The sequence below is a fragment of the Podospora pseudoanserina genome (assembly GCF_035222485.1).
Source record: "Podospora pseudoanserina strain CBS 124.78 chromosome 7 map unlocalized CBS124.78p_7.2, whole genome shotgun sequence".
Classification (NCBI taxonomy): Eukaryota; Fungi; Ascomycota; class Sordariomycetes; order Sordariales; family Podosporaceae; genus Podospora; species Podospora pseudoanserina.
In genome coordinates, this window is record NW_026946672.1 from 431,886 (window position 1) to 457,847 (window position 25,962).

Sequence of the window (25,962 nt, forward strand, 5' to 3'; positions counted from 1 at the left end):
AGCTCCGATAAGATAAAAGCTTACCTTATCGATAAGCAGCTTCGGATCAGCTTACCAAGTTCAAGCAGCGACAGTTTCTGGAAGTTTCCAGCAGTCCCAAACAGCTGTGGGTGCAGTGACTTCCAGTGGTTTCCAGCACTTGCTGTTCTGCTTTGGTGATGCTGTTTCCAGGCATCAGAGTGTCGCGTTTCAACAAGACGATTCTGGAGCATTCGCAACACCTTCAAGCTTCGTAATGTAGTGTAGTCTAGATAGAGCTCAAATGAATACTTAAGTTGCCAGTTTTGCGCTCTCTTTGTCCAAACGTTCTCATCGGAATCAGCATCAGCATCAACAAACAAACACTTAATCGCCAGCCTCAACACAACAACCCAAGCCTTCCAACCACGCTCAAAGAACATCACTCAGCTACAACAACTTCAAAAATACAATCTATCACCCGCATCAACAAGAACACTCCAACAGTCAACATGTCGATGTTCTTTGCCCCCGCTTTCTGCGCTCCCGAGGAGCCCAACTTCATGCCTCTCTTCCGCTTCCTTGATGAGTGGGAACAAGCCCAGCAACAGCAACAGCCTGAGCGCAAGCACCAGCAGCAACAGCGCCCCAAGACGCAGCAGCCCCAGCAGCCTCACCTTCAGCAGCAGCCACGACAGAGGGCTCTTCCCCAGGCCCGGCCTAAGCGCTTCCAGCCAGCCTTTGATGTACGGGAGGTAGAGGATGCGTATGAGCTCTACGCCGACCTTCCTGGTGTTGCAAAGGAAAACATCACCATTGAGTTCCCCGAAGACCAGACAATCACCATCTCTGGCAAAGTCGAGCGCAACTACGAGCAGCTGTTCGCACCATCCCAAGAGACCATCTCTGAGAACCCCGAGGAGCAGCCAAGACCAAGAAGCCCTTACCAGGCGACTGTCGAGGACGACACCGAGGATGAGGAGTACGACGCCGTCACTCCTGTGACCAGCCGCCCTGCCTCACCCACCACCCCCACTGCCATTGTCAAGCAGCCTGCCCAGCAACAAACCCAGCAGACACCAACACCTGCCAAGTACTGGCTCCAGGAGAGAAACTTTGGCGAGTTTTCCAGGACATTCCAATTCCCTGGCCGCATCAACACCGACGAGGTCACCGCCGCTCTTGAGCACGGCATTCTTAGAATCCGGGTTCCCAAGGCCAAGGCTTATGAGAGGAGACGGATCACCATTTTCTAAGCGGAGAGTTGCGATGAATAGCAGCTAGAACATGTACTATCAGGAAGGGAATTTGGCGTTCTGGAATTGGGATTTTGAAGGCTTCAGTGCAATAGTGTAATGGATGGTTTGATCTCAGTGTTTGGGTGGACTTGTAACAACATGGAATAGAAGTGACTTTCATAAACATTTTGCACTTGCACCTATTCTGCTTCTACCTAGTGACATGGAAGTATCGTGACTAAAACTGACAATATGTTGCCTCGAGTATGCTACACTCAAACAATCTGACTATTACAATCTAGACCTCCTACGTCAAGTGCAATGCCCTTCCACTGTCTTGTCGCTGACAATCGTCGAAACTGTTTTCCTGTGGTGTTATTAGTAATTGCAGCGGTTTTGCGTACAACCAAGATGGGCAGAACCTACGTCGAATAGTGTACAGTTGTTGCTGTTCGCAAGGAACAAGTGGTAGTACCCGAATCACGCTTCTGAGATTGATGACTCGTCGTGGTTGTGGCAGCAGATGAAGTTGGATAATACGGCACACATCTCGCCAGTGAGCCAACGAGGCCTGGGGGTCTTAATTAGAGAATTTTGTTTGGGACCCCTCTAGCCACCTAAATTCCTAACCCTCAGAAGAAAATCCAAAAATCCAGCACTTACTTCCCACCTACTCCGACTGCCCAGATAGATTCGATGTTACTTACACTACTTTTCCGAAAGCTCTGCATATATATTTTAAAGATTTACCTTTTTTAAAAAGAAATAACAGTAAAAAATATTGGTAATATTGATTTTTGGGCTAGTTTATACTAAATATTTTTTATTATCTTTTCATAAAACAATAGTGAAAATTATATATCCTTAAAAGTAGGTTAAGGCATTTCGTAATGTTAAAAGCATGGAAATGCGGAGGCGTGTCCACGCTAGATTGAAGGGGTCCCAAACAAAATTCTCCTTAAACACCGGGTTAACCAGTACGTTTAGCTTTCATTTAGCGATTAATAGCACATCATACTTGCGTTCTCGCCACCACAGTTGTCACAGCTTGGTCCCTCTCAGCATACATGTACATTCGTAATTTCAACCCAGGATCGCTGACTTGCCGTGACGGTCACCATCACCGATCTCGTCCCGCTCGGCGTCATATCTGGGGTGGCAGTTTGCTGGCAGGGTGGTACAAATTTTTCCGTTATGCAAAACACTGAACTCACTGTTTCGATAATATCGACGCGACCATAGTCCCACCCTGTTGGATCACCTGTTGAGATTCTGGTACCAAGATCGATCATTGTTGTCACGACTAGTGTTATAGCGCAGGTGCTTGTAGGGTATGTGCTTGTTTTGTAGGCAGGTGACGTAAAAGTATAACGGGTATATGTCATCATTCTGTTGTGGTACTGGTTGCAGTTGCTAGTATTGGGATCGAAGGACTTCCAACGTGATTTGACTCAGCAGCAAGGGACTAGAAGACTGGTTAGGGAGGGGTGACATAATAGGTAGGTTGGATGACCAGGAAATGGACCACACGTGGATCTGGTCCACCACCACCACACCAGCTACACAACCTTGTTGAGATTATCTCTGAATGATCACACTAGCCACAACATGACTAATATTGGGACAATTTCTATAGGAGTTATACTAAAATGTAGCTCAATCACTGTTAGAGTCAGACATTGCATCTGCTTCTCGCTTACGCCTAGTTTGAACCCGATGACGTGTGACGAACCCCTATCCAGAACCTCTGAAAGGGACACCGGTTGAAGGCACTTCTGAACAATCCTGGTTCGGTACAGCTAAACAGTGTACAACAATGGCTTGTCTCTATCACAATAGTCTAAATACCAACGATTGTGACTTGTATTGCATACTGCGGAACTGTCTATCTACGCCAACCAGTTCCTCCGTATATATAGACCTCTATCCTCCAGGTACCTCCGTTCCTAGCTCACCACGATCACCAGTGAGCCTGGTGATCCGTCCTGGCTCACCACGCCCACCAGTGAGCCAAGTGAGCCGGCTCACTTCTGCCAAGAGTGAGCGCCCCACTGTCCTGCAGCTCCGTCGTTACATTCCACCTGATTGGCCACCACGACCGGCTGCAGTCTCCATCCTGCCTTACCATATGGTTGGTCTGTGACATTTAGGGTGGAGCATAGAATCCCGTACTTATTAGACGCTTTTCGCTGGCTTATACTAGCGGCAATATCTTTCCGGAAATTTTTAATATCGTCCTCGGTATATTTAGCTATTGATAGCAAAAAAACAGTAAAAGAAAAGCTTCATTTTTGGTCTCTGTGGGTGTAATATAAAGTGTGTGTTGATATCGGGGGGCTTTCGGAGGTCCAAGGTTGTGGAGGGTTTAATGTGGGTAGATGGCATGGGTAGTTCAAACCTACCTGGGCCACATCCATATGTGGTCCACTTCCTTGTCATCCAACCTAGCCTGTAGAACTGTGCACTGCGTGTCATGAGGAGGGCCAAGTTGATCCCCGCCTATTTAACGCGAAGTCAACGCTGTTGCAAACATATCGGGTGTCCTTTTTTCCGGACTGGGCCACGGTTGGGATGACCTTAAACCCAATGGGACAATCATCTGTTTAGGTATTGGATTGGCTCTTCCCGGGGCGCTCCGGCTGCTATGTTGCTCACCTGGAAACACTTCCACAACCGTGAAATTCTGCGGTGAACTTCCATTGAAAAGGTACGAACCCCCGTCCACATAGTCGGCAATAATAGGTGGGCATGCATCAGGTGTGAGTTCTTTTGAAGCTCTAGCCAACCACACAAGCGCCGTGAAGCTGAATAGCGCATATGAAACGAAGCTGGGCATCTTGAAAACAAGTTCAAGGTACCTGTCTGTGCATGTCCCTGAAGCCTGTCATCTCAATGGTGTTATGATATAAATGTCTGGAAGTCCTCCAGAGAGACTTCTCACGGAGGGTTATCCCGCGGATATGCATGTTGATATTACCCCAAGACTGTTGGACTGCAGGGGTTCTCTCGAGGTTGCAAGAAGAAATCTATAAATACATACTAATAGATTAACCGATGTTAAAGTAATGAACATTGATCTAGCCCACATATCACCACGTAACCCTCGCTCATATTTTAGTGCGAATATGTAACCATTGAACGCCCCAAGCCTCGTGTAGTTGATCCATTTCCATAACCTCAATTATGCATGATTGACCTGTGCCGTTGAAGCGTTACCAACGGGCGTCTTCGGTTCGGGAATGGAATCTGTCGGTGGCACCACAGATTCTTCTGATTGTTGGGGAGGGTCTGGAGTATACTCGGGCAGGTCGGGAGACCCGTCCCCAACCTTCATCTCGGGTGCGCTGGGTCCTGAATAATTGTCTTTGCTAGCCTGATTCGGATCAAACTGTTGGTATTTAGGTAATTGCTCCAACTCAGAGTCCGTGGTAGCAGAGGTGTTTGTGTTTGCCACAGGTGTGTTTCTGGTTTGTCGAGCGTAGAAGGACCATAAGAGGACACTGAGGGCCAGAAGACCAACAACTCCTCCTACTACGCCGCCAGTGATCGCTCCATTGGAATCTTTTTCCCCATCTTCCGATCTTGCAGTTACTGGCATGGAAGATGTCAGTAGCCTTCTAGGGTACCTAGACTAAATGTAAAACTTGTGAGTCGGTACCTGTTCTCTGCCCATGATTACCCGTAGAGGGCACATAGAGCACTCCTGCCTCGACAAGAGTTGCTCCAAAACTTGCCACCAGAAGAAAGGCCGCCATTGACGCCCCTTTGCAATTCATGATTACTGTGACAAGAGACGACAGAAAAGGAGGAAAAGGTTGATGTATGTATAAGAACGTATTTTATCCGAGATGTAAAAAGTGAATGAAGGAGACTGGACTTTCGGCAAAGAAAGATGGAGAATTAGTGAAACAACAGAACTCAGGAACGCTTTGAATGGGGACTGGTTTGTACTTCAATTTTATGCGAGACGTTTGCGCATCTGGGGGCTGTTGAATTTAGAAGATCAAACGCGACATTGTGCGGTACAGTTGAGGCTGAGACCTCGTTGTAGAGTCCGACGCGACCAATTGCTTTGAGAAACATCAGCTTCAGCCACAGCACAATGGTTTTCAGCTAGCGGTTAGCTAAAACAAGATCGGATGCGCCGCTGACACAATGCGATGCTTACTCTTTGAAAAAGATGAAACAGCAAAGCAAGCGCATTTGATCAAATCAGACAACGTTCCAAACAATCTCACAAATAACTTGAATTACCAACTAGGTACTTGTCCCCAGCTTGCAATCGATTTTCGCCCACCATCTTCCAGACACTGTGCTCTAACTTGGCCTGACGACCACTTGATGGCTAGGCATCTCCGCAGGGAGATGTTGAGGACTAAGCTCTCCGATTTGAAATGCGGATTGCAACAGGTGCTCCATTGTGCCTTTGCGCATACCCAGGCAACTCCGAGTACATGTACTGATACCTGGCGTCCAGCTTGGGTGTATTGACACCCAAGACTGTGTAATCACCCCTGTTGTATGCTTAGTTGCTGATACTCTGCTCGACGGCGGTGGAGGAGCCACATAACAATAGCCAGGATCGCAATACCAACAACACCTCCTACCACACCTCTAATGATTGCTCCTGTGGGAGTAGCAGACCCCTCGGGTTCGGAATCTGCCGCCGGGTTCCCTCCTCCGCCTGCTGACTTGACATTCACTGTTAGGAATCGGGGTCAATACTCTGCCTGTCTGGAAGAATGACTAAATACATCTGCTACAGCTAGCCTCGTGCATTCAATTGTCAATTACAAAGTCAAGGTAACGAGCACCCCGTCGTTACATACTCAGGAAACGACCATTTCATTCAACGCATTGGGTCAGTAATCCCACCGATAGTTTTAAATTGCCGCTCAGCAGGAGAGAGGTGGAATACAATGTGGTGCTACCTAGGTAGACAGGTACCTACAAAGCAAAGCTTGCAAACTTGAGCCAGGTGTACGATGCACCTGCACGCCCTCAGTCCCAGAAGCTGTCTTTCTCGGCGTACGTGTTGCCAGCCGTGACACGCGACTCGCCTCCGGCGCACAGGGAGCTGATAGCCACGGTGCTGTTAGGCTGGGGGAGATTTATCTCCTCTTTCCAGGCAGTGCTGACGAAATTGCCGCTCCGCAGCCTGGCTTTGTCCGTTACGTCGACAGACCCGATAGAAATACCATGGCTGACGGCAGCCTCTACCGCCTTCGCGCCGACAGCGCCGTCAACTTGGGCGGCCAGGATGCGGAGCAGCTCCAGTGTATCCTTTTGCTCCGCCGGCGGCCCTGCGCTGATCTTCTCGGTGTCTGTACACATGGGTTCGGCACCATTTCCCACCTACAACATGAAGGCGCCGAGCCTGGGCAGACGCAAAGATCAAAAGATAGTCTGAATTCACGTCTAGATATCTCCAATTCCATGAGTGGCTGGGGTACCTAGGTACCTTAGGTTTCGGCGCCTACAAGGTGCATGTTTCATGAGAACCCTTGTTACCTCGAGGTACATCTTCTTTATCTACCCTGGTCATCAACCCCTTTACATATAACCTGACATACATTAGCATCAGCCGCCGGGACCGCTGTTTTCTTCCTTTTTCCCCCCTTTTCTCGCGGCGGGAGCCTTGAATCGGGTGTTGTTACTTCCAGGGCCATGCGCACACCATTATCCTATTTGGTCTTTCAGTGCAGTGCCAGAAGATGAACCACACTGAGCTCAACTAGACGATGAGCGCGGCACCGAAGGACAGGTGCTGGGCCGAACATGATGAAGAGGGCCTAAAGAAGCAAGGCACGATCTCGATAGAGAGTCAGGTCGTCGACGGCAACGCGCGAGTCCACAACGGCAACAAACGTCTACACAACCAGGCGACCATCCACCTTCAATAGGCGCGATGCCGACATCCTGAACTGGCTGGCGCCACGCGTCAGCTTCCACCAGACACACGGCCGCATCCAGAGCAGGCGCACATCGCGCATCACGCCGACTCGGGCGACAACGACAATTACCCGGGGAGGTGGCTCATCGATTCAGACAGGTACGATAAGTGGAGATCCGGCACTCTGATCAAATTATGGTGCTTAAAGATGCGTAGGTCGCCCCCATGCCACAGGGTGTGGGGCACCAGACAAAGGCCCAGGTTTCGCCAAACCCACACCGGTTTGCTCTTAAGGCTGGATTTTCCTACTGTTTACTTTAAGACTTAAAAACCAACTTACTGTAATACCAATTTGTCAACCATTTCTGGCCATTTTGGCCCTCATTTTCGCAGCCAGTGGTTTTCCTAGGCCACCAGCCCAACACAGGGAGACTAATGAAGCATACTTATTCCGATATAGTGGGCGCTGGCAAATCGATTCTCGCGTATGTCGTGCTCCGCAACCACCCCGCGGCGGCAGAGAGACTAACATTGTCCCAGTTCTATCGTGATCACAGCACCTGCTAGAGCTACAAGAGCAGCTAAAGAGAAGCAGAAATAGCGCCAGGATAGCGTGCCTCTATCTAAGCTTCAAGGAGGAGTACACCCTCCTGGAGCTCCTCGGTAGTGTCATCAAGCCGCTGGTCGCAGTGGACGACGTGGTCCCTGAGTGTGTCGTCAAGGTATGGAGGAAGCGGAACCAGGGCAACGACGCGGCCACGATCCAAGACTTTTTGACCATACTCCGCAACCTGGTGCAGGAGCAACGCGCCTTCATCGTCGTCGATGCTTTGGACGAATGCAAGCCCGAGTACAGGCTCCGGCTCATGAGCCTCCTCCAACCGGAGTCCAGCAACGTCAGGCTTTTGGTGACGTCTCGGCTGCTGGACGAATTCGACGAGGTTTCGAGCGACTCTGAGCAGATCCAGATCACGGCAAACTCGACCGATCTCGATCTCTTCATTGACCACGAGTTCAAATCATATCCGCGGCTGAAGAAGTTCCTGAAGATGAACCCCACACTCCAGGAAGAAGTGAAGAATAGCATCAAGAGCGCTTGCGATGGCATGTGAGTGACCACGGATAAAATCGGCGCGGTAGAGGTAACGGGGCTAAAAGGTCGTAATTTGCCTAGGTTCTTGGTCGCCTTTCTCCAGATGCAGTCTATCGAGGCTGAGCGGACGCTAGGGGGGGATGCGTGGCAGCCTATGCAGCCTCCCGCGCAAGATCGACGACCTGTACGAGCACACCATGGCACGCATCTTCGGCATGGAAGAGGCCGACAGGAAGCTTGCCGTCGACACTCTGTCGTGGATCGCGTGCGCCAGCCGCCCGCTGGTGACCAAGAAGCTCCAGCACGCCCTCTCCATCGTCCCCGGCAACTTTGAGCTGGACTTGGACATGATATACCCCGAAGATGACATACGGGATGTTTGCGGCGTGCACTACACCGCCCAGGGCTACTTCAGGGACCGCTTCTCCGGGGCGACCTTCCCGGCGGAGATGTCGATGTTTTACACCACCGCCTTCTTCCTCGCCGTCGAGGCGAACCACCTGTCGGATGTCGAGAAGATGCTAGACAGCGGTGTCGGCGTGAACGCGCGCGGCCTGGGGCGCAAGACGGCGCTGTACATTGCTGCGGCCCAGAACTACGTGGAGGTCGTCAAGCTTCTTCTCGACGAAACGCCAAGCTGGACCTGCGGGACGCGGAGGGATAGATAACATACACAGCGAACGGAGAGAGGGAGCACAAAGAGGGTGAGCATATACATATATAACAGATTTCCCTTTGTTCCGTACGCAAAAGCTGACAGCAAGCTGGGGGAATCAGTGGTCCAACTTCTGAAAATCGCCGGCGCCGACCCCAACGAAAGAGGCCCGGCCGGCATCACGAGGTTATACCAGGCGGCGGCAAGCGGCGACATCGAGAACGTCAAGTTCCTGCTCTAGAACAGTGTCAACCCGTCCATCACTACCAATTACGGCTGGGCTCCACTGCACTGGGCCGCCAACAGCGGCCACGCCGACTGCGTGCGCGAGCTGCTCAAGTGAAAAGTGGACCTGAACACCTTGGCGGATCTCTCGACGACGCCGCTCGACATGGCCCCCCAGATGAACCAGACGCACATAATCAGGATCCTGTTCGACGCCGGCGCGAAGACAGCCGAGGAGGTTATGAAGGAGATTTAAGGAGATAACATCCTCCACGTGGTACGCAGAGCAGAGACGGACGCAGGGGTCTCCCCCGAGGCAAACGCGTTTTTCGCTTCTTACGCCTCACTAACGGGAATCTCGAAGAGTACGACCAGGAAGCCGACCCGGAGATTCTTTGAAAAAGGGCCAGCTTGTCACGTATCGGGAGATTCGCGCCTTCGTCGCCCTCAAGCATGAGAAGTTCAAGGGCCTTGTCGAGGACGGGTCAACAATGACACTACGGCTAAAGGTCTGCCAGAGGGCGGAGATGAGGAACATGCTAATCAATAGTATGGGCGGCGATGCGAGCATGTATTGCAACTAGGTAACTAGGTGAACTTGTTAAGGTTAGGTACTCTACGAGTACACTGAATCTGAAGAATAAAAGGAAAAGAGCAAGAGAAGATTTGACATAATGAGCCTGTGATGTGGCTTCTTGGTATGAGGGACGAACAACTGCCATAAATAAGTTTTCCAGGTACTTGTGCGCAAGCGGCCTCTCGTCAAAAATGGGGAAGACCACAACAGAGACGCCCCTGAATGGCACACAACTGCCAGCCAGCTGTCGGCAGAATAACACCTGTTCACAGTGCTGAATAAGTTCTTTATCCAGACACTTTCGGAACCACAGCCTTGTCCGCCGTTCCATGATGCTCTCCAGCCTAAATCTTAGGGTTGCTCCCATTTTAAGAGTCCCATGGTCCCCCAGTTCCATACCTCTTAAGTGGCCTTGTATTGACAGCCATACCCCGCCTTTATAATCAACTGACACATGTCAACTTTGAAAATGAAATCTTTCAATATTTGCCTTGCCGTTGCTGTCATCCGTTCGACAATCGTTGCAGCAATTGGTGACACTATTCCCTGCATCTGCAATTCAGGTCTACCAAAGGGCAACGGAAGCGATTGCAACCAGTGGTGCGGTGACGCCTGTTTGAAGTACCTACGGGAAGAACTCTTGATCATGGACCTAGCCCACTGCTTGGACTCGACTGTATGTCTACACGCCCTGTTGACTGGTGATGGCATCGACACATTGGCTAACTACCTACGATTCCTCCAACAGTGTGATACCGACAGCTCTGCAGAAGATAAAGATCGAGATGTCTGCAATTGCAGCTGCAAAAGCGTTCGCCAAGTTTCACAGGAGCCTTGAGGTGATAAGGCCAGGACGACAGCGAATTGATGGGAATGTAACATTCGGCGCGGAAGACCTTGGCTGGAGTTCTATCCCAGTCGAGTATTCTTCTCCGCGTTTCAACGCCGTCACGTCCATGACCACGCGCTAATCTATTTTTTCCATAAAAGCCCACGAATGAGAAGTCACAAAGAGAGATACAGACGATATGAATGCCGGTACTTGTCCATGTCGATGATTGTACATAATGAGGCCATTGCCCTGTTGTTGTAGAATAATACAGACCACCACCATTAGTCTGGCCAACCATCATGAAGGTATTGACTCAGGCCATCTTCTTATCGGGGGCGTCAACACTTGTTGATGCCCTGCCTTCATCTGGACTTGTTTCACCAAGAGCACCACCAGCCGAGTTTACAGCCAATCCAAACGTTGGCCCTGGTGGTACTAGGTGGAAAGACTCCCCCCATTTCCGCATCTACGGCGCAACCGACAATGCCGTAGCCGACAGGACCATCGCCATGCTCGAGGCGGCATACACCTGCTTCGTGAATGACCTCGGATGGCGCAGCCCTGGACTCAGCTACAAACAAGATCACGACAATGGGCCCTGGCACAAGCTCAATGTCTACCAAGTGGAAACCCTTCCCGGAGCTGCCGCCAACACTCCCCTCGACCTCAACAGAGGACTGTCATGGCTCAACGTGGTCAAAGCATGGATGGCAGAGCCAGGTGTCGTCGTTCACGAGTTTGGGCATGCCCTGACCTACTCGGCCGGGTGGTGGATCGACCAGTACCGCACCGGTGCTTGGTGGGAGACCGTCGCCAATTTCGTGGCGGATACCTACCTCACCTCTCCTCACTGCGCCCCAGCACGGGCAAAGTACAACCAACCTGAAGGCAACACCATAGTTGAACTCAAAAAGGTTATTGGCGACTCATATCAGGTCATCGTCGACGGCACAGTCGACACAGCCAACCACTACCAGGCCTTCCCCTTCCTGACCTACCTCCACAGCAACCCTGATCAGATTCAGGGACTGGGCACCAGCATCTTCCCCGGGGTCTGGACACAGTACAAGCGATACAGCGATGAGACACCGCTTCATGTGCTTGAACGCCTCATCGCACCTGGTGGCACGAAGATCCAGACTGTGGTGGCAAAATACTGGGCTCGGATGGCCTTTGTGGACATCAACCACCCCAAGGCTCAAGCCATGTGGAGGAGCCAGAGGTCACAGATCAACTACGGCAATCTGGATAATCAGGGGAATGGGCGGTATAGAGTCAAAAGTGCGAGACGGCCTAGATATATGGGTGCGAACATCACCCCGCTCAAGACCAATGGGGCGGTGAACGTCAGTGTCACTGTGACGATTTCTGGTGCGGGGAAGTTGACGTCTTTCCTTGCGGTGAGACAGACGAGCGGGGCTGTGAGATATGTTGAGTTGGTCAATAGTAGTGGGAATGTTTCGGTTGGAAATGGAGAGGAGGCCATGCTTGTTGTGGTCAATACTCCGGCGAATCTGGTGCTGTTTGACCCGTTCAAGTTGACAGCAGAGACGAATACCGGGGTTGACTATACCGTTCAGATCTCAGGAGCTACGGTTTAGGCCTATCGGAACAACATTCAGGCACCCGGTCGACAAGGCAGCATGTGCGTCGTGTACATATGTTATTCGAATCGTTTTTTACCCATCTTGCATCCCTGATGTGCTTGGTGTAGGCACCATTGGCCTTACACTCTGTGGCCTTGCAAATTCTTTGGAAGCTTTCTATCTACCGGCTTTATCACTCTGGACAAATACCCTGCTGGCACACAACTTTGCGGGTAAAAGAGCATCAGCCTTCGGCTAAGCTGTGGGTGCACGTAGCTGAACTCCGCACTTTCATGGTGCTTATATGTGCAACCCGCTATGCCAAGCAGACACAATGTCTTTGCATTGAAGACCTGGCTCTTGAAACAGACAGCTGTGACCTGGAAAGACAACATCAGCAGTCTTTAGCAGGACATGGGCCTAACATACCAACTGTGGCTCGCCGTAGCCCTAATCAGCTCAACAACAGCCCAACCACCTCCCTCAACCACAACCACCTACCCCACCACCATCACAACGGCCCTCACAACAACCTACACCAACCCCTCCACCCCATCCGCCACCACCATCGACCACATCACCCTCCTAGACCCCTGGCCTGTCTCTCCCGACTTCGAATCCATCTTCCCCTACCCCCTCACCCAAACCGAAATTCTCTCCCGCACTATCATCCACTCCCCCTCCTCAACCTCCATCTCCCCGCCCACCAGCACAACCCTCACCTGGTCCCTATGGGCAGTCCAAGCGTTTGACATGTCCCCTTATGTCCCCCCCATCTGCCCCGGTCCAGAAGGGGAAGAAGGCTGTGCATACGGGAGCATCAAGCCTCATTATCGATGCGAGGAGTTGGGACTAGAGACGAGGTGTGCGAGGCAGTGCGAGTTGAAGGATTGGATTTGGTGGTGTAGGCTGCCGAGGAATGATGGAAAGGACTCGTTGAATGGAGGTTTGGGTGGTACGCCGGTGGGGAGGGTTTGCGCGGATAGGGTGGATGGTCGGGGGGGAGAGGGGGGAGGCGGGGGGTTGGCTTGGGTGCCGTTGGTGGAACCTTGTGATCATACTGATTTCAAGGTTGGGTGTAAGGTTTGTCGGGAGGAGGAGGAGGAGGAAGGGCGGGTGGAGTGGAGGGGCTGATGGGAGTTAGGTTGTTTGTCTCGCATGGTGGATGGAAAGTGTTGAAAGGAAGGTTTCTCGGCGGCACCGATCGGCTGAGGGACTTTTGGGCATCGGGCCGAGTGCTGTCTGTGTAAATTGTTCAATCTTGTTTTCTGGTTGCGCTAAGCAGTTGGACAGATAGATTGTTCGGTTTGGGACTCGGGCAGAGCTGAAGGTGAATGTGGCATTGCTGTTACACCCTAGAACTTTTGGCAGCCGGTAAATGAGACACTGTCTGACAAGGCTGAAACAAATTTCAACTTACCTTAATACCTGATCCCTCCCTCCTGTCCGAGCTCTCCGAAACATGGTCCATAGTCACTATGCAGAGCTTTTGTGTGCCTACCTGAACTTGAGCACCTGGTAGGCGATTTTCAGAGCCCAGCTTGGCCCACGATAGGCAGTCTGAGCGAGACAGTCTTCAAGTACCTATCTACTGCATCAATACACTGGTAGGTACTGTCTCGGGCTGTCGCCGGAGTGTGGCAACAAATCGGGGTTGGTGGGCTGTATAAGAGCAGGTCAGACTTTCTGGCATCCAAGAACCGCAGAGCATAATTTCACCCACAAATTCTTGCAAGATTTTGATAAAAAAATGCTCAGGCTACTGCTGATCTACCTGGCGTATTGCGCCTTGAATGTCTTCTCTGCACCTCCTTCATCTGCAGATCATCGAACGAACCATCAGAGCCAGTCCCAAGTCCTTAAACTTGGTGATGACAAACCTTGTACTTGGGATGATACCTTCGGTGAAGTAGATTGGTAAGAGACTTCAGCTTATCCATACTCATCTTCTGCGCTCCTACTGATACCAGTCCAACCCAGCGGGTCATTCACCATCACGTTTGGCGACGGTAGTTTCCTGGGCTGGAAACTCTACACCACCCTTCGCCTCTCAAACTTCTCAGTTCACTTCGATCTCAACTGCACACACATGGGTGACGTTTGGACAACTGCTCCAAATGCCCCTGGGCTCCCCTACGTAATCTCGATTCACGGCGGTAACGGGTGCATCTCAACGGACTTCTGGTGGACCGATTGGGACAACCTCTGGATCAAGTATGCAAATCAGTGGGTCGATGTGGCCAGCGATTCAAGATGCACAAGTGTGTATTGGAATAGAAAGGGGAGGAGATGCGTTATTGAGACCAGACCCGCTGATCCACAACCCAAATCTGGTGTGGAAGTTGGTGGGGCAACAGTCAGGGGCTAGGGGGACTTGGTGGAGTCGGTAGCCATGTTCACAATTTGATGTCTCAACGATTAGGCACGTTGTTGATCACGTTTTGCGTGTTCTTTTAACTTACACTTTCTCTATATACTTGTTCTGATGAAACCGAAAAGGTCACGAATGTATCTATGTATCTACTCTAATTGTGAGCCGGCAATCTATGTGCAAACTTTTTACAAAAAGAAACCCTCCCTCAAGTCCCATGGTAAGCAAAGAACATGTTGGCAGCACCAGCTGGCAGCACAATGGGTGCCACGCCTGACCCTGCCACCTTGGTATTTGGCCTTTTCCTGCCTTCCTCCCGACTCTCAGGCCCTGGTTGGAAAAGAGAAACCAGTGGATTCTGTCCCTCTACCACCACCACCTTCACTGCGTAGCCACCCTCCACCTTGCCGGTGCATATCCCCTTCTTTGGAAAAATCATCGGCATCATCCACCACTGGAAGGCCCGAATCTGCGTCCTGCACGCCTCCCAACCCTTGCTGTACTCCCGCAACCCTCTGTACCTGCTGATGTCACTCATCGCCCACCTCCCCGCATCGGCAAAGTCTTCCTGCCACGACGCCCTAGAGTAAGGAGTTGGCACGGCGGTGTCGTTTCCGTAGGCGTACTTCCAATACTTTGTTCTCGAGAAGGGCGTTCCCTCGGGAAACCCTTGACTCTCGAGGAACGGGGCGAGGGCTACCATGTCCATGATGTGGGTGATCTCATGGAATAAGACACCAAGCTTGAAGTAAGTGGGAGAGAAAACCAGAACGGAGCCGCGGGTGTAGGCCGCAGCTTGGATGGTGGAGCCCCATCCGCCATCGATGGGGCCGGGCAGGATGACCAGGTTGGCGACGTACTGGCGCATGCCTACGGGGACTTGGCTGAGGGTCTGGTGAGATGTCAGTAATGTATCGCCAGATCATATCTCGGCTTTTGTTTGGAAACACTGACATCGAAGATGCTATACCACTTTTCCTTTGCATCCTTGTGTCTACACACCGTCCACGGGACGCCGCAGTCTTCGAACCACACATCTCGGACTTGAAAGTCTAGAATCCAAAGGTTGTTGAACTGGGCTTCATGAACGCAGTGAATTGGGTAGTAGCCCTCTTCCCATGGTCTTGATCTCCAATGCATCCGGGGGTAGTCAAAACGCAGGTGCATGTTTTGCGTGTCTTCGGAAAATGGCGGGTATATCGGAGGTTTGTCGAGCTCATCTCTCTTCTCAAGATCGTCTCTTCCCTCAAGCTGGTTTTTAAATGAGTGAGATGAGGCAGGGATTGCCAGGCTGTTTCCAATGAGCGGAAAGGCAATGGCTGCAAGTAGGGCGGAACAAAGGAGTGAAGCCCGCATGGTAAAGAGAGTGTGAGCGATCTTGATATTCGATCCCAACTGAGAAGCTCTGAAAAGTGGCAGGGGCTTCCTCTTTTCCAGCCTTCCCAGCCAGAAAAAGGCAGGTACACAGAAGAAAAAAGATAGAAGCAAAAAGCCAACTTGACGCATACACTTTAAGGTATGCGGTTGACTGTCCAGGAAACCCCTGATCATTCATCACAAGCAGCCCTGCCACGGGGCAGTGAACTTGTCAGACCGTTTCTTGCCAATGCCAACCGGGCCGTTCCTAGCTTCAGCCGCCATTTTTGACATCTTTACAGGTAGACGGTGTGCTTTAGTACGGATAGCTGAGGAAAAGCATCTGAAAAACGGTCTGCAGATAGTCCCTCGTTGTTGGTTGAGCGAGACGCCTGCCCCTTAAGTAGAAGCCGTGCCCAATAAGGGATCAAGATTCGTGCACAGCGAATCGCGCCGCAAATGAGTAATAGCTTCGAAACAAGTCTGAATTTCGAGTCATAACTACCGGTTCAATCTCCTGAATCATGGATTCATGATGGTCGTGATGCTAGCTGCCGCTTACAGATAACAGTGCAATGGTTAGCTGACAACGGCCTGTCAACCGTCAAAAGTGTTGACGACTAGTAAACCGTTGGTGAGTCGAGGTTCCAACTACTGGTTGATGGGTTAAGGATACTCTTCGATAAATATCTCGGGGCATCGCGAAGTCGATTCGTCGTACCTTAGTTTCGATGTGGAGAAACTTCTAGGTTTCTTCTTAGAACTTGATGATGGTGACAATCTGAGATAGACTTCTGGTCCACTCAAGACAGGGTGCCTAACGGCGCAAGTTGTGGAAGCATAATCCGACAAACGGCTCTGAAAAAAATGGTTTCGGGTTTTGCAGCCCTTAGCGCCACCTTTCTTGGCTGCCAGGCTGTATGTGAACTTTTTTTTTGTTACACTCTGCAAGTTTCATTCTTTCTCCATGCACTCCGCCAGCTACAAGAATGGATCCTGAAACGAAGGAGCTCCTGGACAACCACCCACTGACAGATATCTTCCCACTGATTGAGAAAATACGTTGGTCTCCAAGGGTCCCGACATATAGGATTCTCTACTGCGTAGTTCCATTTCACCCAGAATATCAGAGGAATGTCATGAACAAACAGCCCTGGTGTATCTTTGGCACATACACCTGCTATCTTGATGATTTGCAAAACTTCATGAAAAAAGGCTTCACATGGAATGCATCCAACTACATCCCGGAAATGTACTTCAACACAGAACCGCAAACATGGATGGAACCTTCTAGCTGGAAGCACACTCGTTGCTGGAGGCCTGACAGTTTCCGAAGCATCCCTCCAGGTCACAGTGGATGGGAAGCATCACTCGGTGCTCGGCGTCACCAAAAACACTGACCAACTTCCGTTTCGACCGTTATCGGCAGAAAATATCTGGTTTGTGACAGTGAACAACTTTTTTGGTTATGAGGGCTTCGTATTTGATCATGGCGATCCCGACAAGGACATCGACTGCATCAAAAAATATCGCTGTATCGCTTCCTTGGTGGGTGTGGCCGACGAAAGCATCTCGCTCCAAGTCCTATGGACTGGGTCGACTGTTTGGAGTCACAGTGAACAGAACCGTGGTGTTCATGTTGATTCAGTATGTTTAGACATTGATCATAATCTTTCTCTACGATTTATACCTCTCACTTTTCCTCGAAGATTCCGCAAAACATTTTGCAGTTTGCAAGACAGAGTTGATATAGTCGGCGATAAATGGTCCTAGGGTTAGGGTATTTATCTTATCAGAAATGCCCACCCACTCACCAAAACACCCCACCAGCAACCACTGCCTGCTGTCCCCCGGTGAAGCATGGAAACTTCAACAACTTCACTCCGGCCTCGTGACATTTCAGCATCTCATCGCCCCATCGGTATCAAGGGTGCATAGAGATACCGGTCGAACTGCATCATGGATATCACCAGCCATGCTGCTGCACGCAGCCCGCTTACCTTGGCAACGCTTCCGCCAGAGATTCTGATGGGCATCGTCGAGTGTCTCATTCCAACTCCGCCTGAAATCGGCGAGACAGGCCCTGTCGCCCTCGCGCAGATGTTTGAAGGCGAGCCATGGTATGAGTTCATTCTGTGCCGTCGCGCCCTCGCCAGTCTCTGCCTCGTCACGAGGACCTTTCGTGAAATGGCTCACCCCCTCCTCTACCGCGTCATCGCCATCACCAACCCACGAACCATGCTCCTTCTCTTCCGCACTCTGGCTGAGTTTCCACACTACGGATTACACACCCGCTTTCTCTCATGTCACATCACGCTGACCCGCAACAATGTCATCCGCGGGGTGAAAGAAGCGATGCATGAGCAGCTCGGCAGGTTCAAGCCATCCGACGCCCCCGGAGTCATTGCCCAGTACGTCCGCAACTCAATCATGCAGGCAGGTTCAGTCTGCAGTCACTGGATGCAGCCTTACTATGAAGGTCTGCCTCAAAACATCTTCTCCATGGTGCTCGCCAGCTGCAAGAGGGTAGAGACGCTCCTCCTAGAGGTCCCCATCTGTGACGAGGACGGCGACTACAACATCCTGTTTCACAAAATGCACGGCGACTTACATGAGTTCGACCTGGCTCGCGACCCTAGCGTGAAAAATGAAGAGCGCCCTTACCAACACATTCATACCCTCCTCTTGCAGGGTGACACCGAAATGATCAAGCACCTCGAGATCGACGAGTGTGACTGCGACATCCCAGACAACTACGGCGTCAAATGCAACACCTACTTCCCCCTGTTTGCGGCTCTGCCCAAGCTCGCCACGGTCGAAGTCACCTGCGACAGCGGCGACTGGACCAACCCCATCGTCAACCTCAACCAAAACATCATGGCCAGGCTTCATGCCATACATCCTGGCTCTACCCAGTTTTACAAGACAATGGCCTCCCTCCCTCCAGACCACCCTTACCTCGGCGGCATCAAGCACATCTACCTCCACAACAGCATGGTAATGCCTCACCATCTTCACTACCTGTTGAAGTTCGCCCCTTACCTGGAGACACTGTACGTAACCCCTCGCCGGATCGAAGACGACGGACCGGTAAGGTGGCCCCGCGTTCACGGCCCAGAGGAGGAAGACCACGAGTCGCTCAACCTGGGCTTGCAACAATACGGCAAGAAGCACCTCAAGAACCTCGATGTCGGGTGGACGAGCCTCAAGAACATGGAGAAGCTTGTCGGCCCAGAAGGGAGGATCATTTGCCTGCCCGAGCTTAAAAACCTGGAGAAGCTGTGCATTCAGCTCGAGACGCTGTACGGAAACATGAAAAACGCGGCTGTTCTCCCTCTCCTGTCACTGCTCCCGCCCAATTTGATGGAGTTAACGATTGAGGACTGGTGGTGGCGGTATGAGAAGCTGTACTTTGACATGAAGATGTGGAAGCCGAAAAAGAAGGTGGAGCATTACACCCGGGAAAAGGCGTATCGTCAGGCGGCGGTGGAGATGCTGATGAAGTTTGCAAAGTCGCTTGATGTGACGACCAACCGGCTGAAGAAGGTGATGCTGGTGTGCAAGATTCCGTGGACGTGGGTGCTGGAGGGGGCGGTGGAGGCTGATGAGCACTTTATGGGGGTGAAGCTCGCGTTTGAGGAGAAGGGGGTGGCGTTTGAGGTGGATTGTGACGAGGTCGAGGAGGAGGAGAAGCGGCCAAAGCGGGATGTTCCGGTGTATCAGCCTTGCCTGAGGCCTAACGCGCCAGAGTATGATGAGTATGATGAGTTTGACGAGTTTGATGAGTATCCGTATGATGATTACCCGTACTAGTGAGAGGGGTTTGCTAGAAGATTTAGACCATTAACGAGAGCTGTTGCAATGTCGGTTGTTATCTTTGTGTAGAGTAAGTAGTCTTTAGACAAAGGTACATCTATTGCCCACCTTCGTCGTAGTTTCTGCTGTGCCACTTGCAATGGGCTTTGTTGCCCAACCTGCCCACGTTGCTCATGACATGGACTCTGCATGGAAAAATGGTTGCCAAAAACCGCAGACACAAAGGCCTCACGTCCACGACGAGCAAGGCCAAGAGACCCCCAGGTCAAGGTAAACAGGTTTCCTGCGCCATCGTCGTCACTTCCAAGAACTTTGGCCTCGTCGACATGCAACAAAAATCCGAACTCGGACTCAACAGCTCGAACCAACTGCAGCGAAGGAATCGACAGCCACACCTTCTTTTTGCTTGGGTCGTATCGGAAACACACCAGGTCAACTGCCGAGTTGCCGAGCGGGAGGTCATCCTCTCGGGGCGCGGCGTATTCACTGCGTCGTTTTGCTGGCCATCACGGTGTATACAGGTAGGCAGAAAGGATAGAAGAAGAATGCAATAGGCATCAACATTATTCTCTACTCCAGACCCCCCCCCCCCCACCTTCCCTCTTGACACAAAAGATCCCTTCTCATCCCAATATAGCCATCCATCATCCAAGCTGCATTATGTTTGCTCGTGTATATACATATCTTTTGCAAAGTGTAAATAAATATGGTAGGCAAGTTTGATGTCTGGCCCGAGTGCACTGCCAGAGGTTACTCAAGACCATAAAGAGAAGAATCGGTTGGCAGATATGATCTGATGACAAAGGAGAGTGTTCGCAACACAGACCACGTTTTACACAACCGTGGCTGCACATCGGAATATCCCACCCTCACATATATGTCCCGGGTATTTCTGCCTGATGATGTGTTGATGCGAAATTGGCCTCTATTTCTTCCTCTGAGCCCTCGCCCCCTGATATCTCCGGTTTTATGACCTCCCACAAATATCACATGGTATCCAAACAAAATTTCTAGAAGTGAACAAATTATTATGCTGGATTAAACGCCCCCTTATGACTGTGCCTGCTTCGGCCTGTCCCCGTCGGCTGGGCTTGTGCCGTTGCCGTTGAGGAGGAATCCCTTCTCGGCCAAGCCGGCCTTGCCTTCCTCGTTGTCATCGTCAAACACCTTCTTCTCCAGCCACTGGGTGGCTCTCGCGCAGGCCGTATCCACGTACTTCATCCAGGCCCAGGCGGCAATGTACGTAAGGGTGGTGAAAACCAGAATCGAGGCCATCTTGTGGGCGCGGGACTTGGGGTGGAGGTACTCCTGCTGCTTCTGGGACCCGTCTTCGTTCTTACCGGCGGGTTCCCAGGGCTCTCCAGTGATCCCATACACAATCCACATGCCAACAGTACGGAGGATGGTTCCGTGGGTGAGGTAGACAGCGAAAGAGTGGTGTCCGAGCCAGATCAGAAGACGATGCGAGAGGAGCTTCTGGATGAAGGGCGAGATAAAGATGGAGATGGAGGTGCACATGATGAAAAAGGCCGATGTTCGTCGGTGGACATTGGACCCCTTAGGTACCAAGAAACTGCCCTGGTTCTGACCATCAACCGGATTCAGGAGGAACTTGTGGAGGCTCATGGACCAAGGGGCCCAGTCCTCATGCTCTTGCGGGTACGAGCCGACATAGCCACCGACCAAGAGCAGGAAGGGGGCAACGACGCAGGTGAGAAGGCGCTGGTGAGAGGTGATAAAGTTTTGCGTGGGACGGTGCTGGGAGAGTTCGGCAAGAAGCGTCCCAAGCGCAAGCATAGCACCAAAGGTTTCTGTTTGTCCAAAAGATGTCAGTTTAAAATCAGATGTATGGTCCGTGCACGGCTATGACGTACCAGTCAAGTGTCCAACATTCATCAACCAGTACGTGATCAGGAGAACATGCACCAGAACACGGTACTTGAAACGCATCCCGATGGTGGCAGCCAACACGATATACACTTGGAAAGCTCCGATGAGCAGCGGGCGCATGGCCCACTGATGCCGGTCATAAACGTTCTCGGTGTTGGTCCATGTCGTCAAGGAGGAGCGGAAGAGTCTGCGGATGTTGTCGCCCAGTGGCATTGGGTCCGGCGCATCGAAACGCACCCAGAAAGCGTCACAGCGGTTGGCAGCCCGGTAGGCACCGAGAACCGACATGAAGAAGCTGATCAGGGTGGCAATAAGAGCTGGAAGCATCAGGCGCGGAGGGCGCCGGAAAGCGCTCCTCGCAATCGTCTTGAGCGCAGCTGGCGCATTGCCTTGTTGGTAGGCGAGCTTTAATGGCTTATTGGCACATACAAAGCCCGTCAAGAAGGCGAAGATGGGCACGCCAATTCGTCCTTGGTATGGGATGCGCAGGTAAGGATATTGCAGCAATCTGGGAGCCTCTCCCTTAGAGTCGGCTGGCCAGAAAAGTGGAAAATCCAAAGCGCGGGCAATGTGGGTGGTGATAACGAGAGCCGATGTGACACCTCGAAGACCCTGTGGGCGTGATAAAAAAACAAACAGTCAGCACTGGAACGGTGGAAGCTGGGGAAACCGTCGTCTATCAATCGTCACCGGACCATGCAGGACCACTCGGAGCCGGACCCGGAGGTGGCTGCAAAGGCAAAGGCGGACACAGGCACGGGGACACCCGAGCGGTCGACAAAATCCGAGAAAATGTTGCCACGTACCTCCACCCACTTGATGTTTCGTTGATTCGGTCGAGCAGCCATGGTGAACTCAACAGTCGAAAAGTGCCGTCAAGGCCGGAAAAGAAGTCGGGGAAAAATTAATGGAAAAATTAATACAAGACAAATCCCTATGCGATGATCCTCCCCCACAAAACCCTGAGGTGGAGAGAAAAAAGGGGACAAGCAAGCCACAGGATGTTCGGTCGTCGCGGCTATGTGTGTGTCGCCCAAAAGGAGTGTGGTGAAGACAAGTGGAGAAGCCGCAAAAATAGAGGAGCCCGAGTCGTCGGAGGTCGGGGCCGAGATGGAATGATCCAGAGGTTCCAGATGTCGGCGGAGAAACAAGAAAAAAAAGGAGAGGCTAATTATTATTGGCAGCGGAGCATCGAGAGAGAGAAAGTCGACAAAAGACAGAGCGAGGTCGTCGTCAGTGCAAGCGTAGCAAAGATAGGTTGATTTCAGTCGGTGAAAGTTGACAGCAAGGCCCGTTGCATCTGGAGTTGCGCAGAGCTTGTCAAATTGGGCGGTCGTGAGGCTTCGTTCGCTTCTTGTCGTTGCCCCTGCGCCGTGATTGCTTCTTGTGCTCGCGTAGCACTGCTGAGGCTGGGTCGGACGTTGGCGTCGTCGGGGAATTGGGTGGTTTGGAAAGGGCAGCGGGCCTCGGAAGGGGATTCGTCAAGGGCGTCCCAAGATTATAGGTATTAAAAGGTGGTGAAAAACCAGAGCGCGGATTTGGTGGCGGACATGGAGAAGTGGAAGGGGAATTCCTGTTTTTTTTGAACCAAGAGGCGACATCAGTGCCCGGCCTATATTTTTACACGTTACAGGGAGATGGCATGGAACCGTAGCGAGCCCCCCAGCATGCCCAGAACGCCCAGCAAACCGCCAAGTCCTCCAACAACACACCACTACCACGCTTGACTGCAGGGGGCGGGCAGTGAAGAGCACAACTCTCCTTTTCCGTACAGAAGAGGGCTTCACCTCATTGCTCATTCAATTCGTCATCATCCAGCTCCAACAGAAATCCTTCTCAGCCCATCAACAATTGCCTCCGAAGCTGATCAAGAAAGGCGTCACTCCTTATGGCTTCAGCCTGCACATCCCGCGCAGCCACATGCAGCCACTTGGGACAGCCCATCCATCCGGGCCCCTGGACAGACGGTGGACTGGAGAGCCGGGATTTGGGCTGCCCCACTTCTCCGTTTTTGTTTCCAAGACGGACTGAGGGCCCAGTATTCGTGTGTATAAAAAGAAGACGCCCACGACGACAGCCAGCGCCAGCGACCGCGGCGGCAGCGACGACAGCTTACTGTCTTGGGCAGTCCTAGACAGTTGTTCTCCCTGTGCTACGAACTCGTGGGCTCTACGACGGGTGTGGCTGCCTTTCCTCCCGCTGTCGTGCGGTGTGGGCGTGCACCGGTGATCCGTCCCTGATTTTTCTTTTGAAGGAGCCAAGGAGCCATTCCACTTACACTGCCCGTCATCCCATCTTGATTTGAGCAGACGAAGACCCCGTCCCCCGGCCCGACTGCCTCTTCCATATCCTCCGTCAGTGAGCAGAATGCGACATCGTCTTTCCAGTCAAGTTTGTCGAATGCCCTCACACCCTCCACCGTTGCGTGGCCACGGCACAGATGGTCTTGGCGATTTGCCGTTTTGCCGACAAACAGGCACAAAGGTTAGACACTGTGCACCACCAAACTTCTTGGCATTTGCCGCACGTTTCAACCCCACACCCTCCAACGATGCTGCCGGGACTTTGTGTTGACCGCATCGAGATTCTCGGATTTAACTTCATGACTGACTGTTGACTGCTCCGTCGCCAGCTTCCGGCCAACCGGCCACTCCGCCATCTTCGCCGTCAACAAACGACAGCTCCGCGTCCCGTCGCCGCCCTGGAGCACGCGACACCTCAACCACCGGGCCAGGCCCGTGGCCGGGTTTCTTAGCGCCGCCCCGCTACCCGCTGAAGAAAAGGGGGACATCGCCTAGCAGCTTGGCGATATCAACACCGCTCAGCCGTTCATCTGTTCACACATACGGATACAATACTCCGTACGGAGTTATGCAGTACATAATAATCCGCTCAATGTCAACACACATCGGGGGGGGGAGGGGGGGGAACAGCCTGCGGATCTCTGAAACTGCGAGATGCCAGTTGCTTCCAGGTTGTTGCTCAACTTCCATCCATGTTCCAGGTTTCTCCATCCGTTCTGGTGGATAATAAATGTAGTATATCCACCGGGCCCCAGAGCCTCCGCACCGAATTTGTTCTCGAACTTCTTCTGCCGCTCGCGGCCAGCGATGATCCCTCGCGCGCTCGCGCATCCGAGACTCCATGTTCGACCAGTCTTCTACCTGACGTGTCACCAACATTGAAACATTTCCTCTCCTCTCTTCCACAAGGCCGCAACGGTTCACTGACAAGTCTCACGCGATTGACATGTTGACAGTGTCCTTGATGGGAATCTCCGTTCTGGTGGACCTGATTGGCGGGGTATCCCTCCGAAAAAAGAGCAAGCACTAACCCAAAAAAAAACTTTAAGTAGGCTGCTGACTTCTCTGCCCCTGAAACACTCGCGCTCGAGCCAGGGCAAGCATCCCACGCAAATCCACCGGTTTTCGTCTGAACAACGCGCTCATCCCTCACACCAAGCGCTGGGTCAGCTGATGACAATCACGATGGGTTACAGGCCACAATATCTGTCGGTGATGTTCGATGTCCGATGCTGCCAATTATGTGCTCGGATGTCATCTCGCGAATTCAGGGGCTAAGAAAACGGCAACCAAGCGAAGCGGGCAATCGCGTCTTGGGTCACTTCAGATTATGGGGGAGATTCATCATTCCGGCCCTAGCCTTCTATCAGTGTCTCAGAGGTGACATTCAACTTTTTTTCTTCTCGATTTTTTAAATATTTTCTCGTCTGTTTTGGATGGTCCCCAAACTGACCCTTCTGTTCTTTCCATTCCGATCAAGCTGCATTGTCATCTCCGACTGTCCTGATTTTCAGGGACCAGCACCTGCATGCGCCGGGAGAATGCTCCATTTGGGAGTGATAGGCGGCACTAGCAAGTTTAGCATTCTTATGGCAAACGGCTTTCACCGCTTTATGACTTCACACCTTTGGTCAAGATGCATCAACCACGCGTCCTTTTCATGCGTTAACCTACACACTTCAGTTGCATAACACCTACGGCCTGATGATCTCCGCTCTCTTTCTGGATGCCAAACCTCTAGGTTTATCACACCCTTGCTTCCCAGCATTGGAATGTCTTCCGTGTTGTATCCACCTATCAAGTTAGCAAGGGGCTAATGAAGACTATCGAGGCTTGACTATACCTAACTGCACACAGTGATTATATTACTAGTCCCACCACTTACCTAATCTTTGATCCAAGTCAGAAAACTTACATCGTACTATCACTGCACAACATCATCGTGAATTAAACATAACGGTACACTAAGGGGAAAGAACCCTTTGTCCGAAAGAATACATTGTAAGCCTCAATGTGTTGTTTTGAGCTGCTGAGGTGGCATAAAACTGGTCTACATATCAGGGAGACAAGGCATGGATAACAACAATACCATGCTTTCTCTCCTTACCTTATGTTGTCACAAGGAGGACTCCAAACCGGCCATTCATCAAGTAACCATTCAAGAGTTTG

At 51.7% G+C, this 25,962-nt stretch overlaps 9 protein-coding genes across 9 annotated transcripts; 5 read left to right on the forward strand and 4 right to left on the reverse strand.

Moving 5' to 3' along the window:
- Window positions 1-470: 470 nt before the first annotated feature.
- On the forward strand, window positions 471-1,214 carry QC764_704010 (uncharacterized protein; the record flags this gene model as incomplete). Its single annotated transcript, XM_062950058.1, has 1 exon — window positions 471-1,214. One exon carries the CDS (start codon window positions 471-473, stop codon window positions 1,212-1,214), a length of 744 nt encoding a protein of 247 aa, XP_062795877.1.
- A 3,014-nt stretch (window positions 1,215-4,228) lies between these two features.
- On the reverse strand, window positions 4,229-5,088 carry QC764_0110520 (uncharacterized protein). Its single transcript, XM_062941160.1, has 2 exons — window positions 4,855-5,088; window positions 4,229-4,787 (listed from the first exon to the last, which is right to left on the reverse strand). The coding sequence occupies exons 1-2, from the start codon at window positions 4,970-4,972 to the stop codon at window positions 4,378-4,380; spliced, it is 528 nt and encodes a 175-aa protein (XP_062795878.1). The 5' UTR covers window positions 4,973-5,088; the 3' UTR covers window positions 4,229-4,377.
- Window positions 5,089-6,197: 1,109 nt separating this feature from the next.
- Window positions 6,198-6,530, reverse strand: QC764_704007 (uncharacterized protein; the record flags this gene model as incomplete). Its single annotated transcript, XM_062950057.1, has 1 exon — window positions 6,198-6,530. The coding sequence occupies one exon, from the start codon at window positions 6,528-6,530 to the stop codon at window positions 6,198-6,200; it is 333 nt and encodes a 110-aa protein (XP_062795879.1).
- Window positions 6,531-10,770: 4,240 nt separating this feature from the next.
- QC764_704000 (uncharacterized protein) lies at window positions 10,771-12,072 on the forward strand (the record flags this gene model as incomplete). The annotated part of the gene is made up of 1 exon (XM_062950056.1): window positions 10,771-12,072. The coding sequence occupies one exon, from the start codon at window positions 10,771-10,773 to the stop codon at window positions 12,070-12,072; it is 1,302 nt and encodes a 433-aa protein (XP_062795880.1).
- A 399-nt stretch (window positions 12,073-12,471) lies between these two features.
- On the forward strand, window positions 12,472-13,191 carry QC764_0110550 (uncharacterized protein; the record flags this gene model as incomplete). Its single annotated transcript, XM_062941161.1, has 1 exon — window positions 12,472-13,191. The coding sequence occupies one exon, from the start codon at window positions 12,472-12,474 to the stop codon at window positions 13,189-13,191; it is 720 nt and encodes a 239-aa protein (XP_062795881.1).
- A 345-nt stretch (window positions 13,192-13,536) lies between these two features.
- On the forward strand, window positions 13,537-14,425 carry QC764_703990 (uncharacterized protein; the record flags this gene model as incomplete). Its single annotated transcript, XM_062950055.1, has 2 exons — window positions 13,537-13,974; window positions 14,038-14,425. The coding sequence occupies exons 1-2, from the start codon at window positions 13,808-13,810 to the stop codon at window positions 14,423-14,425; spliced, it is 555 nt and encodes a 184-aa protein (XP_062795882.1). The 5' UTR covers window positions 13,537-13,807.
- Window positions 14,426-14,571: 146 nt separating this feature from the next.
- Window positions 14,572-16,127, reverse strand: QC764_703985 (uncharacterized protein). The gene is made up of 2 exons (XM_062950054.1): window positions 15,383-16,127; window positions 14,572-15,320 (listed from the first exon to the last, which is right to left on the reverse strand). The coding sequence occupies exons 1-2, from the start codon at window positions 15,977-15,979 to the stop codon at window positions 14,637-14,639; spliced, it is 1,281 nt and encodes a 426-aa protein (XP_062795883.1). The 5' UTR covers window positions 15,980-16,127; the 3' UTR covers window positions 14,572-14,636.
- Window positions 16,128-17,743: 1,616 nt separating this feature from the next.
- On the forward strand, window positions 17,744-19,597 carry QC764_703980 (uncharacterized protein; the record flags this gene model as incomplete). The annotated part of the gene is made up of 1 exon (XM_062950053.1): window positions 17,744-19,597. The coding sequence occupies one exon, from the start codon at window positions 17,744-17,746 to the stop codon at window positions 19,595-19,597; it is 1,854 nt and encodes a 617-aa protein (XP_062795884.1).
- A 1,053-nt stretch (window positions 19,598-20,650) lies between these two features.
- On the reverse strand, window positions 20,651-23,839 carry QC764_703970 (uncharacterized protein; the record flags this gene model as incomplete). The annotated part of the gene is given in 5 exon segments (XM_062950052.1): window positions 20,651-21,411; window positions 21,475-22,102; window positions 22,297-22,398; window positions 22,411-23,063; window positions 23,769-23,839. The coding sequence occupies 3 exon segments, from the start codon at window positions 22,336-22,338 to the stop codon at window positions 20,651-20,653; spliced, it is 1,431 nt and encodes a 476-aa protein (XP_062795885.1). The 5' UTR covers window positions 22,339-22,398; window positions 22,411-23,063; window positions 23,769-23,839.
- Window positions 23,840-25,962: the final 2,123 nt, after the last annotated feature.